Below are 15,000 nucleotides of genomic sequence, written 5' to 3'. Positions count from 1 at the left end.
CCAAACCAAAAACAAACACAAAACCCTACCATTACTGCTTGCCCCACCTTACTATGCGGTCTTCTTCTTCTTCTTCTGCGTTCACTCGTATGCACACGAGTGGGCTTTTACGTGTATGACCGTTTTTACCCCGCCATGTAGGCAGCCATACTCCGTTTTCGGGGGGGTATATGCTGTGTATGTTCTTGTTTCCATAACCCACCGAACGCTGACATGGATTACATGATCTTTAACGTGCGTATTTGATCTGCTTGCATATACACACGAAGGGGGTTCAGGCACTAGCAGGTCTGCACATATGTTGACCTGTGAGATCGTAAAAATCTCCACCCTTTACCCACCAAGCGCCGTCACCGTGATTCGAACCCCGGACCCTCAGATTGACAGTCCAACGCTTTAACCACTCGGCTAATGCGCCCGTCACTATGCGGTCATTGTATTTGTATTGTTTTCTGTTGCATTGCATTACTTATTAGACGTAAGTTATTCTTATCAGTATAATCAACGTGCAATATAGTAGGTTATGCTCATGATTATATTCCAAATAATGTTTATTAATTCTTTGTTTTTTCATTTAAAATATTACCTGCAATGTGTGGAATGAATGTATGAAACGGTGCATGTGATATTTTTACATTTGTCTCTTCGTTACATTCCTCATAGCTGTCGTTGTTTTATACAGTTCTGGTGCCAGTTGTATTGCTTGGTTTTAACTTTTTGACAGTTACACGTGACTAAATGCCTACGTTGACCGAACTACGCCATTGGTCAGTTCCATACGACACACAGTTAGTAGCGGGTTACAACCATACTAGGCTCTTCCGTCCAAGCAATGCAACTGGCACCCTGGTCTCCATGTTGTTTATTTGTCTGTGTTGTGATAATGCACCTAACCAAATTTCTCCAGTTGGAGATAATAAAGTTATTCTTATCTTATCTTATCTTATTGTCACAGCTAGATTTCTCTGTGTGAAATTCAAGCCGCTCTCCCTGGGAAAGAGTGTTGCACCAATGCAGCGAGTGCCACACTTTTTTCTTTTTCTTCTTCTTCATTCCTGTCTGCAGGAAGTGTATTTGTTTTACTATCAAAGTGGATTTTTTTTTTCAAAACTTTTCTGGAGACAACTGTTTTGCTGCCGTAAGTTTCTTTTACATATCATTTCGTCTGCAAGACTAACGTCCAGACCACCCACTCAAGATTTTCTGGGATGGTGATCTCTGACAAGTCATACTGGTGGCATCAACATAAGTTTCAATTTCAGTTTTAAGGAGGCATCAAAACAAGCAGACTGGTCCGTTTCTGGTGTTTGGGTTTTTTTTTTCCAAAGCAGATGCCTGACCCAATTTTAATTAAGTCAAATGAGACCAAACATCCAAAGTAATCCATTCCAAACAGCTTCAGTTTCAGGGAGTTGTCAAAGCTTTTGGACTGATCCATAGATATAGATTATAATAAGCAACACCACATCCGCTACAAACAAAACGAAAGAAATGAACACACACTGTTCCATATATAAACTGTAAGCTACACATCTGCTAACAACTAAATAAATAAATGAAATTACAAAAGGATTAAAAAAAATAAATAAATAAATAAATAAAGAACGGATAAAGACCTTCAAGCGAGCAATAATGAACAGAAGCATTAACTTGCGCACACTTTGTGAGTACGACACAAACTTTGCACAATATAAACACCAAATTCAAGTGTCTGAAATCACAGTGGAGAGCGTGGTCCACTTTTCTTTTTCTTTTTTTTTAACATGAACAGTTAATGGAAAACACATAAATGGTTGTGTCTTGAAGAAATAAAATGAGAGATGACATACAGAATAGCAACAACACCCCTCTCGGACAAGTGGGTTTAGGACAGTCGGCGTTGGGATGGTTCCCAAAGGCCATCCCGCCCCCACCCCCACCCCCCCAACCCCCAATTGCAATTGGGAAACCATTGATCATACAGCTCAGCTCTCACTCGGCGGCTGTTGGTCAAACTGTAATCTTATCTCGTATCTCTGTACTATAATCTGAGTGTTGGTGTCTTCAGCTGTACAAATTTGGAATTCAGTGCATTTTCCATTCCTTCACAGTCCCTGAATGACATCCTTTAGAACAAATCTATAAATAAATAAATAAATATATATATATATTAATCCTTTTCAGGCAGTCTTTACATAATATATTAAGGCACTTTGTTCTGTTTCCACAACCTCAATGAATCCACATCCATTCTCTTCCAAAAATGCATGTTTTAAGTGTTTGCATGCACGCATGTGTACGTGTGTCTGCCTGTATGCATGAATGCATGTGTTTGTGTTCCTGTGTGCTCTGTGCCTGTCAGACATGTTAGATCAAAGTGCTTTGGGAGCTTTGAAGCAAGCCATAAATGCACCAGGTATTATTATCATGATTATTACTAATACTGCTACTACATTATCATCATTATAATCAACGTTACCATTATCATCATCATTATCAGTAGCAGTAGTTGTAGTAGTAGCAGCATGAGTTTCATATACAAGATTTATGACCAGAGCAGATGCAATCACAATCAAGAGTAAATTGATATAAGTGCAGAGATCTGTTAAAAGACTGCACAGTTGTCATGTTCTTAGAACAGACTGAATCACAGTCAGTTCATAACAGAGGCAGGGACTAGTATATTCGCAGAGCATTCCTCAAACATGAATTTTCAATCCAATTAAACATGATCGCTGTGATATTTTGTTTGATAGTGATGACTGTTATCATATCAATCAGTTCTTTCAATTATGTATTAATCATTATCAATTACAGCACTGAAAACAGCAGCTCAGGTGAATAATCATAAACAAAAATGGGTGTATAAAGTGAGGAAATCTCAATCAAATCTAAGCCCCAAAGAATGACATCATTCAAAATCACCTCCAAAGAATCATTCAATAAAAACACCTATATAGAATGAACCCATTCAATTATGAAAATCTCTCTCTCTCTCTCTCTCTCTCATCCATAAAACAGTGATAGATTTGCACAGTTTAAACTCTTCAAGACATCGCATGGCATAGAACCATACATTGAGTTGGTATTGAACAGATTTATAAAATGTGCATTGACAAAATTTAGATTTGGTGTTTCTGATATAGCTACTCATTGCTTTAGATATGGAAATTTAAGGGAATTGGTGTTTACTTGTCATTTATGTAATCTGGGTAAGGAAGACGAGCTACATTTTGTGTTATGTTGCCCTGCCTTGAGTGACCTCAGACAAAAACTAATCCAACCAAAGTATTATAAAGATCCATCTAACTTTAGATTTAATTTGCTCATGTCATCAAGATGTCAAGACGTGAGTCTACTCTGTGTAACTTGGCCATTTATATATATGAGGCATTGAAGAGATTGAGAATAGTTACCACGTGAATGTTGTTGAACATCTGTGTTAGATATTTTTTGGTTGGTTTGTGTTGAAGATGCATAGTGTGTCATGTAAAATCTTATTTATCTTTCTTTAAGGGGCTTTGGCCTTTGTCTGAATAAAAAATCGTTATCGTTATCGTTATCTCTCTCTCATCCTTTATCATCATCATGATTATTCTGAGCACATTTTCTCTCAACTTCATTACAATAATTTAACCATCTCTTCCATTCCCCTGTCGTCATATTTCTCTTTGTCTCTCTCTCATCAATCCTTAAATATAAAAAATAGTTTAGTTCTGAGTTCTCTCTCTCTCTCTCATAATAATAATCATTATTATTTAATCTGAAAACAAGTTTGCAAGGTCTCTGTAATCTTTCTCTGTGTCTCTCTAAGGAGCCTAACCCACTAACTCTTTCTGTTTCAGATCTAATGACAGTCACTGCCTTGGCTCAGCTTACACAAATACCACATTTCACTAACACAACGTCACTACTGGTGAAGACAAAGTAACCATGGGAAGACAAAGTAACCATGGGGAAGACAAAGTAACCATGGGAAGACAAAGTAACCATGGGAAGACAAAGTAACCATGGGGAAGACAAAGTAACCATGGGGAAGACAAAGTAACCATGGGAAGACAAAGTAACCATGGGAAGACAAAGTAACCATAGGAAGACAAGGTAACCATAGGAAGTCAAAGTAACCATGGGAAGACAAGGTAACCATGGGAAGACAAAGTAACCATGGGAAGACAAGGTAACCATGGGAAGACAAAGTAACCATGGGAAGACAAAGTAACCATGTGAAGACAAGGTAACCATGGCAAGACAAAGTAACCATGGGAAGACAAGGTAACCATGGGAAGACAAAGTAACCATGGGAAGACAAAGTAACCATGGGAAGACAAAGTAACCATGGGAAGACAAAGTAACCATGGGAAGACAAAGTAACCATGGGAAGACAAAGTAACCAAAGTAACCATGGGAAGACAAAGTAACCATGGGAAGACAAAGTAACCATGGGGAAGACAAAGTAACCATGAGCAAAAAACATCATAAGCAACTGTCTGTACCCATGTATGACAACGTAACTATGATGTGATGAATCAAGCTAACCCTGTCCCCTCGTCTTCAGCATTTTCATTTTTGTGAAAGACTTTTCAGAATATCAGGAATCATGAGCTGTTAGCCAAACAGCAGTGTTGGAGCTGAAAGAGTTAACGGGCATTCTGGAGTTGAAAGAGTTAACGGTCATTCTGGAGTTGAAACAGTTAGCGGTCATTCTGGAGTTGAAACAGTTAACAGTCATTCTGGAGTTGAAACAGTTAACGGTCATTCTGGAGTTGAAACAGTTAACAGTCATTGTGGAGTTGAAACAGTCATTCTGGAGTTGAAACAGTTAACGGTCATTCTGGAGTTGAAACAGTTAACAGTCATTCTGGAGTTGAAACAGTCATTCTGGAGTTGAAACAGTTAGCGGTCATTCTGGAGTTGAAACAGTTAACAGTCATTCTGGAGTTGAAACAGTCATTCTGGAGTTGAAACAGTTAGCGGTCATTCTGGAGTTGAAACAGTTAGCGGTCATTCTGGAGTTGAAACAGTCATTCTGGAGTTGAAACAGTCATTCTGGAGTTGAAACAGTTAACCGTCATTCTGGAGTTGAAACAGTTAGCGGTCATTCTGGAGTTGAAACAGTTAACGGTCATTCTGGAGTTGAAACAGTCATTCTGGAGTTGAAACAGTCATTCTGGAGTTGAAACAGTTAGCGGTCATTCTGGAGTTGAAACAGTTAACGGTCATTCTGGAGTTGAAACAGTCATTCTGGAGTTGAAACAGTTAGCGGTCATTCTGGAGTTGAAACAGTTAACGGTCATTCTGGAGTTGAAACAGTCATTCTGGAGTTGAAACAGTTAGCGGTCATTCTGGAGTTGAAACAGTTAACGGTCATTCTGGAGCTGAAACAGTTAACCGTCATTCTGGAGTTGAAACAGTTAACAGTCATTCTGGAGTTGAAACAGTTAGCGGTCATTCTGGAGTTGAAACAGTTAACGGGCATATTCTGGAGTTGAAAGAGTTAACGGGCGTTCTGGAGTTGAAAGAGTTAACGGGCATATTCTGGAGTTGAAAGAGTTAACGGGCATATTCTGGAGTTGAAAGAGTTAACGGGCAGTATTCTTTACAATATGAAAATACATTGCACAGTCTTTATCAAACGAAATACATTTTCACAGCACTTGGCAAAAAATTTGATAAAAAAAAGGGAGGGGGGGCGGGGGGGGGGGAAGAGTGGGGTGTTATGGAGGAAGAAGGGTTAAAGAAGGGAAGAATAACTAGTTTTTCCTGACACATCAACTGACAACGACAAGCGCAGGTCAGGCAATGAAACCTACATCCTTTCATAACATCACAGAACACTCCTCTCAGTTGGCATATGATTCATCACACACACTGGAGCAGCTCTTTCAGTTTCAGTTTGCATTGATTTGAAAACAAAATAACCTGTCTTTCAAAATGGATATACATGTAATGTAAAAAAAAAGCACACATATATTTGTACACTCAACTATGATCCTCTCCCTCTCTCTCTCTCACAAACACATACGCACAAGCACACACACACACACACACACACACACACACACATTGATTTAAAAACAAAATAACCTGTCTTTCAAAATGGATATACATGTAATGTAAAAAAAAGCACACATATATTTGTATACTCAACTATGATCCTCTCCCTCTCTCTCTCTCTCTCTCTCTCACACACACACACACACACAAGACTTTCAAAAATGGATGGAAGACAATCGTCATAGTTACTTACCACGTTTGTGTTCCAACAAGTTCATTCAGATAAAGTCGCAAAATATGGCAGTCTTTCATACACATACATACGTACAGTAGTTTAGATTCTAAAAGCACTGATGATACACTTAACTCACTGAGCCCCGCACAAAGGGAAAAGGAAACCAAAATAATATCATTCTAACAGAAAAAAAGCCATCATATGTGGAAGAGATTCAACTCCATTATATACCGTATAACAAAAACATGTATAATAATAATTAATATCTTAACCCTAGCCATCACAATAAGTTGTCATAATGTACATAGAGAACCATTCATCCAACCCCATACATCTATATCAGATTTATCAAATAATGAACATCAATCAATGCAAAAAAAAAAAAAAAAAAAAAAAAAAAAAAGTATGGACTTAGAGAAATGCAATGACATTTGTGCATGAGCCAGAGTGAACATTCTACCAACTGGCTAAGAGGTTTCATCTTATGGAACTGTTTTAAACAGGGCTACTGATTATTTCTCTTTTATGTACACTCTTTTAAATGAAAAATTAATATTATCAATTAATAATAGTAAAAGATAGGTAAACAGTAATATCAGTATTATCAATGATAACAATAGTAATGATAATAAAAGTAATAAAAATCTACTACAAGTACAAACACAACTACTTTTACTAATCTTCCAGGCAGAAAGAACTGATAATAAAATCTGGTCCAGGACACACTTTCATGGTTTTTTGGGTTTTTTTTTAATGAAATGACAAAGGCTGGGGAAGTAAACAAAACCAAACAAAATCCAACATGAAGCCGCGGTTGGTGGCGGTTTAGTGATGAAGAACCCCCATTCTCTTTTCCACAGCTGCTGCAGATCAGTCGTGGGTGGTCAGGACATGCAGCCCTTCATTCCTCCTGATGGCAGCGGCTGGATTGAGAAAGGGGGAGGGGGGGCCAGGGGGGGAGCGTGGAGGTGGAGGGGTCTTAGTGCTCAGACAACCCACAGGCAACCATCAGACAACCCTTAGGCAACCCTCAGACAACCCTCAGGCAACCCACAGCTTCCATTTGCCCCTTTTTTTATGCAGGATTCAGTGAATCCATTATTTTCTCTACGGAGTCACTTGCATCTTCATTGTTCGCAATGGACTTCCATTCATGAGTGAATGAAGTTTCAGTCAATTTTCTCTTGACTCCAGAGTTCAAATTTTTAACGTCATACTGATGATTAAAATACACATGTATTCATGATGACCAGAAACTGGTAAAAACATAGCTGGATGTTTGCATTATGATCATTCAAAGTATCTTGGCCAAATGATGTTCTAAAAGCAATAACAGTTTTAAAACAAACTGCTGTGAAAATTAAATGTGGTCATGTATTAGTATGTTGTAAATGGGACATCAACCCTAAAAAATAAGATAAGAGCTCACACTGTTAAAAATGAGACAAGAGCTCTGATACGTTTAAGTGTATAGAACGCACCATCTTACAATTTCACTCGTCATCAATCTTTTAGTTTTACATCTTTCTCATACAATCATAGGCACAAGAATAATGTGAATACATCAAACATTCAGCACATCATAGGCACACAAAGAAGTTGAATACTGGGTAGGTACACATGAGACAGAAACAGGATGCATGCCTTTGTAAACTATAAGAGTATTATAATACTTGCACACATGTAACTTTGGACTTGGCTGACATGCAGCTACTTACAAAGATTGTATAAAAATACATATGGAATTAGTGCAATACAAATAAAAACAAGAAAAAGCATTTGTTACACTGAAACACATTCAGACGTTATTATCACTCCTTTTGATCAACACAGACTTTAGCATTTTTAAAGAGAAATGCCCGTTACATTAGCAAAAGCCAACTGCATCAAAATATCAACGTGGTACACACTGCCCTAAAAGGTAGCGGAAGACCTGCATAAATTAAAGCCTGAACCAAGCCTCAAAAACAGAAGAATCATTGGAACAAAGCAATACTCGTCCTTGCTCATAACATTCTTTCTTCTTTTTTTTTTTTAAGGGCCAATATTCTGGGCCCATAAACAGTGATAAAAAACATCTTGTTAAAAAAGAGAGAAGAAACACCCTCCATCTCCGCAAATAAACCTTCACAGCGTGTGCACAACAGAAAACGCAAACATTGAACAAAACACAGACCGTCCCAATTCCATCCACCGTCAGCTCTGCTTCGAATGGTCCACCACCCTTCCCGGATACTTCTTGCTGTTGTTGTTGTTGTTGTTGTTGTTGTTGCCATTGACGAGGATGCCATTCACGCCCAGCTTGTCACAGCGGATGGGGAGAGCCTTCTTCTGGTTGTGGCGCCTGCTCGAGGAGGAAGACGGGTCCCGCAGATAATCGCTCCGAAGCAGCCGCACGAAGAGGATGGGGTTCATGACGACCATGACGAACATGGACCCCGTCAGGCAGATGTAGTAGTAGAACGCCACCTGGTGGTAGAGCGCCCACATGCCCCACAGGATGGCCGCCAGAGGGAGGCCACGGAACACAACGAAGGTGGACAGGTTGAGGAAGACGGTGACGCGGTACAGCCGCGAGTCGTAGGGGACGCCCAGCATCTGCAGCAGCTTGCGCTGGTGCAGGAAGAAGGAGTTGACCTCCACCAGCAGGGCCACCACGTTGAAGCCCACCCACTCGCAGCGCACCAGGTTGTAGAAGAACATCACCCCCACCTGCAACGTTCAGCAAAACAACTTGCCTGTGACCATAACTTTTATATGTGTGTGATGACACAACCTGCCTCTCACCATTCCATTTTCTTTAGAAAGCTGGGGAGTGGGGGAGTGGGGGTTTGGGGGGGGACTGTGACAAAAATAGTACTTTAATCAGGTTAAAATTGTGACAAGAATGGTACTTTCACCAGGTAAACACTGTCACAAGAATAGTACAAGAATGGTACTTTCACCAGGTAAACACTGTCACAAGAATAGTACTTTCACCAGGTAAACACTGTCACAAGAATAGTACTTTCACCAGGTAAACATTGTGACAAGAATGGTACTTTCACCAGGTAAACACTGTGACAAGAATAGTACTTTCAACCAGGTAAACATTGTAACAAGAACAGTACATTGTGACAAGAATAGTACATTGTGACAAGAATAGTCCTTTCACCAGGTAAACATTGTGACAAGAATAGTACTTTCACCAGGTAAACACTGTGACAAGAATAGTACTTTCACCAGGTAAACACTGTGACAATAATATTACTTTCACCAGGTAAACATTGTGACAAGAATAGTACTTTCACCAGGTAAACATTGTGACAAGAATGGTACTTTCACCAGGTAAACACTGTCACAAGAATAGTACTTTCACCAGGTAAACACTGTCACAAGAATAGTACTTTCACCAGGTAAACATTGTGACAAGAATAGTACTTTCACCAGGTAAACACTGTGACAAGAATAGTACTTTCACCAGGTAAACACTGTGACAATAATATTACTTTCACCAGGTAAACATTGTGACAAGAATAGTACTTTCACCAGGTAAACATTGTGACAAGAATGGTACTTTCACCAGGTAAACACTGTCACAAGAATAGTACTTTCACCAGGTAAACACTGTCACAAGAATAGCACTTTCACCAGGTAAACACTGTCACAAGAATAGTACTTTCACCAGGTAAACACTGTCACAAGAATAGTACTTTCACCAGGTAAACATTGTGACAAGAATGGTACTTTCACCAGGTAAACACTGTGACAAGAATAGTACTTTCAACCAGGTAAACATTGTAACAAGAACAGTACATTGTGACAAGAATAGTACATTGTGACAAGAATAGTCCTTTCACCAGGTAAACATTGTGACAAGAATAGTACTTTCACCAGGTAAACACTGTGACAAGAATAGTACTTTCACCAGGTAAACATTGTGACAATAATATTACTTTCTTTCACCAGGTTGTCAAAGAACATCAGTGCACCACTCCAACAACAGTGACAAACCCTTCTCTCACTTTACCGTTTACACTTTGTATTGGTAAACACTCTGGGCTCTCCGGAGATAGGGCGTTCAGATATTCATTATCATTATCGTTATTATTTTCCTTTAGAGTTAGTGGGTGAGTGAACGAGTGAGTGAGAGTGTGAGTGTGCATGTGTGTGTGTGTGCGTATGTCTGTGTGTGTGACGCCCACCCAATCGCAGTGTGCCAGGTTGTTGTAGAAGTACATCACCTCTACCTGCAAAGTTCAGCACCACAACTTGCTGGTGACTGAAGCCTTTAGAGATTGGTGTGATACAACCTGCCTCTCACTATTCCTCCTAGTAGAATGCTGGGAAAGGGAAAAAAAAACAACAAAACAACCGTGACAAGAATAGGACGGGCGCAATAGCCGAGTGGTTAAAGCGTTGGACTGTCAACCTGAGGGTCCTGGGTTCGAATCACGGTGACGGCGCCTGGTGGGTAAAGGGTGGAGATTTTTACGATCTCCCAGGTCAACATATGTGCAGACCTGCTAGTGCCTGAACCCCCTTCGTGTGTATATGCAAGCAGAAGATCAAATACGCACGTTAAAGATCCTGTAATCTATGTCAGCGTTCGGTGGGTTATGGAAACAAGAACATACCCAGCATGCACACCCCCGAAAACAGAGTATGGCTGCCTACATGGTGGGGTAAAAATGGTCATACATGTAAAAGCCCACTCATGTGCATACGAGTGAACGCAGAAGAAGAAGAAGAAGTGACAAGAATAGTAAGTCTTTCACTAGGTTGTCAAAGAACATCACTCCTACCTCTTGTTGCCAGTAACAGTGACAAACCCTTCTATCACTTTACCATTCAGAGTGAGTGAGAGTAAGAGCATGAGTCAAGTCAAGTCAAGTCAAGTCAAAATGATCTTTACTGAGGGTAAAAGAATAAGCCTATACAGCTTTTTTACACTCTGCCCTCAGAAAAAAAAAAGAGAAAATTTTTTTTAAAAAGGGGGTGGTGGGGGAAGAAATGGGGAAATGGGGGGTCTGGAAAGGATAATATAGAAATAAACAATAACAAGAAACACACAAAAATTCTTTCGAAAACAACAACAGCAACAACAACAGAAATAATGAGTGTGAGTGTATGTGTGTGAGAACGTGTGTGTATGTGTGCGTGTGTGAAGCTCACCCACTCGCAGTGCACAAGGTTTGTAGATTAGAAGAACGTCATCCCTACCGGCAAGAAATGCCCCCCCCCCCCCACCCCCTCACCCCCCATCTGTTGCAAACAACAGTGACACAGCCGGTCTGTCACTCTCCCCTTTGCATGCGTATACATGTCAGTGTAGGCCCACCACCACTTGCTTGCAGCACGCCAAGTTGTAAAAGAACATCATCATCCCACACCTGATGTTGCAACAAGAGCAACACAACACAATCTGCGTGTTACTTCACCTTTTACTTCAGACAGCTAGCTAGGAAGAAAGAAAGAAAAAACCTGATAAGAGTAGTGCTCGCATTAGGCTGCAGAAAAATGTTACCCCCACCTGTGATATTCATCACCGCACCTTGCCTGTGGCTTTACACTTTATTTCAGACAGCTGAGAAAGAAAAACCAAAACAAAAAAAAAAAAAAACAGCTGTGACAAGAACAGCACTGTACTTGCACCAGCTTCTAAGAACATCGAGCCCACCTGTTGTTGCCAACAACTGCGTGCTGCACACAGCCTGTCCGTCACTTCTCCTTTCGCCTGAGAAAACCGCGGAAAGAGAAACAGAAGAAAAGAAAAGGTGACAACAACAGCACTTTCATAAGGCTGTGGAAAAACTTCACCAACCCCATCTGTTGTTGCCAACAGCAGTGACACAACCTGTCAGTCACACTTTGTGTGTGTGTGTGTGTGTGTAGAGGGAGGGGGGGGGTTTAGGGGAGGGGGCCATGGTCGGGCAGGGGAGCATTGAGGGGTCGGGGAGGAAGGTGGGTGGGGATCCAGAAGTTACAGATGATCTATGACTTACAGCAATATGGTGGAGCTGCACCTCCCACATGGCAAACATTTTGCCGTTCAGCACCAGGTCCAAGAAGTCATACAGGAAATATCCTGCAAACAACACACACAAAGGTACTGATCTTTTGCATCCAAAAAGTGCAAACAACACACACAAGGTACTGATCTTTTGCGTCCAAAAAGTGCAAACAACACACACAATTTGTTATGTTAAGGTACTGATCTTTTCTGTCCAAAAAGTGCAAACAACACACACAATTTGTTATGTTAAGGTACTGATCTTTTCTGTCCAAAAAGTGCAAACAACACACACAATTTGTTATGTTAAGGTACTGATCTTTTGTGTCCAAAAAGTGCAAACAACAAACACAATTTGTTATGTTAAGGTACTGATCTTTTGTGTCCAAATGTCATACAGTTTTATTTGTTTTTCCTATCAAGGTTGATTTTTCTACAGAATTTTGCCAGGGACAACCCTTTTGTTGCCATGGTTCTCTTACGTGCGTTAAGTGCATGCTGCACATGGGACCTCGGTTTATCATCTCATCCAAATGACTAGCGTCTAGACCACTACTCAAGGTCTAGTGGAGGGGGAGAAAATACTGGCGACTGAGCCGTGATTCGAACCAAAGCACTCAGATTCTCTCACTTCCTAGGCGGACACGTTACCTCTAGGCCATCACTCCACGTTATGTTAAGGTACTGATCTTTTGCATCCAAGAAGTCACACAGAAAATACCCTGCAAACAACTGTCAAACACAACGTAAGTGATAATGTTAAGCTACTGATCTTTTGTGTGCAAAAAAAGTCATACAGAAAATACCCTGCACACAACAGTCGGGAATAACATAACTTGTAATGTAAACTAAAGGTATTGATCTTTTGCGTCCAAAAAGTCACACAGAAAATACCCTGCACACAACAGTGGGGAATAACATAACTTGTAATGTAAACTAAAGGTATTGATCTTTTGCGTCCAAAAAGTCACACAGAAAATACCCTGCAAACAACAGTCAGTAACAACATGACTTGTAATGTAAACCAAAGGCACTGATCTTTTGCATCCAAAAAAGGTCATACAGAAAATATACTCCGCACACATTAAACCAAATGTTGGTTGTAAGTAAAGGCACTTGTCGCTTGTGTCCAAAAAGTCAAGAACTAAAAAGACATAAGTATACATTAAGTATGGGTACCCTGCACAAAATACAATGGTTTTAAGCTAAAGGTGCTTTTCTTTTGTGTCCAAAATTAAAATATCATGTACAGAAAATCCTCTGCAACAGCAACAACGACTGTAAAGGAATGCATCTCTCTTTTTTTTTTCTTTCAATTCAAAATTTCATGTCATTACTCCTATACAGTACTTCGGGAAAAGACTGGAAACTGATTATGCAATTGTAAAGAAAGGACACACACACAGACACACAGACGCATGAACGCGCGCGCACACACACACACACACACACTTTCTCTCGATATATCTATATTTGCTCTCTCTCCTTAAAGTTGTCCATAAGTGATTTTTCTCCACCCATTCTCTCTCTCTCTCTCTCCCTTCACTTTCCCTCCCACCCCTCACACACACACACTTCCCTTCCCCCACCCTCTCCACCTCCTAACTTCCCTCCTCCCCTATAAGTATAACACACCCTATTCTAATCACCTTTCTGGTCATAATTATGATCCCCCCCCCACCCGCTCCCCCCTCCCCACCCTGAGACCCCCACTCATCCCTTACACCTATTCTGTCTCTGTGCAGACTGCCAGGAATTCAAAAGGTGAATTTAAATAAGTACAAGACTGCAAAGGCATTCTGTGATACTGCCAGCAATTTAGAATGTGAATAAATTAGCACAAGTCTGTTATGTCATAATACTGATACCACCAGGAATTTGGAATGTAAAATAAATTAATGCAATTATAAATCTGTAAAGTCATTCTCTGATACCACCATGAATTCAAAATGTGAATAAAATAACTAGTTCTGTTCTCTGATACTATCAACAGTGATCCTTAAAGTTAACTCTCTCCATACGAACGGTGAAAGAGACGACGTTAACAGCGTTTCACCCCAATTACCGTCATCAAAATATTGCAAGCGGAAGGCTCTTATACTGAAGAGGTGAATGTTGACAAAGAATACCACAATTCTGACGACGGAAGCTAAAGGTTGGGTCATTCAGACACCCACTGGACATCCGAGGGGTCTGTGTAGAGGAGAAGAGAGGACTGGCCGTACTGAGTGAGTTAAACAGAGATCTATCCATTTGGTGCACACTCTTGACAGACTGTTGTTCCTGTGCAGGACTCAGCTTTTAACTTTTTCATTATTTATAGTGTCCATTGTGAAAAACGTTCAGTGTGCAAAACCTATCAAACAAACGTCTACATATGTGTATGTAAATTACTAAATATGTACAAAATGTATGTATTGTCTATATCCATGCATGCACATCACCCAAAAGCACACATCAGATGTATACAAAATTAAATGGATGTAATGTCAATATATCCATGCATGCACATCACCTGAAAGGACACTAAACACACATTAACAGGCAAAGTGTCACACACACACACACACACACACACACACACACACACACAAGCACATACAGAGTCACACCCAGTGACACACACACACACACACAGAGTCACATACACAAGCACACACACAGTCACACCCCACGACACGCACACATACACACACACAGGGTCACACCAAGTGCCCCCCCCCCCCCCAATCCCCCCCCACACAGAGTGATACACACACACACACACACAAACACACACAGTGACACACACACACACACA

General features: G+C 40.4%; 1 protein-coding gene across 1 annotated transcript in view; it reads right to left on the bottom strand.

Annotated features, from left to right (window-relative positions):
- Window positions 1-4,078: 4,078 nt before the first annotated feature.
- LOC143302280 (TLC domain-containing protein 2-like) overlaps window positions 4,079-15,000 on the bottom strand; it is a 14,534-nt gene continuing 3,612 nt past the window's right edge. Inside the window, exons 3-4 of the mRNA XM_076616880.1 lie at window positions 12,193-12,275; window positions 4,079-8,920 (exon numbers count right to left, since the gene is read on the bottom strand). Coding sequence (XP_076472995.1) covers window positions 8,405-8,920; window positions 12,193-12,275 — 599 coding nt within the window. The 3' untranslated portion in view covers window positions 4,079-8,404. The remainder of the gene's footprint in view (window positions 8,921-12,192; window positions 12,276-15,000) is intronic.

The sequence above is a fragment of the Babylonia areolata genome, chromosome 29, assembly GCF_041734735.1.
Source record: "Babylonia areolata isolate BAREFJ2019XMU chromosome 29, ASM4173473v1, whole genome shotgun sequence".
NCBI lineage: Eukaryota > Metazoa > Mollusca > Gastropoda > Neogastropoda > Buccinidae > Babylonia > Babylonia areolata.
Note: the sequence above shows the minus strand (reverse complement) of the source record. Positions and strands in the feature narration are given on the sequence as shown.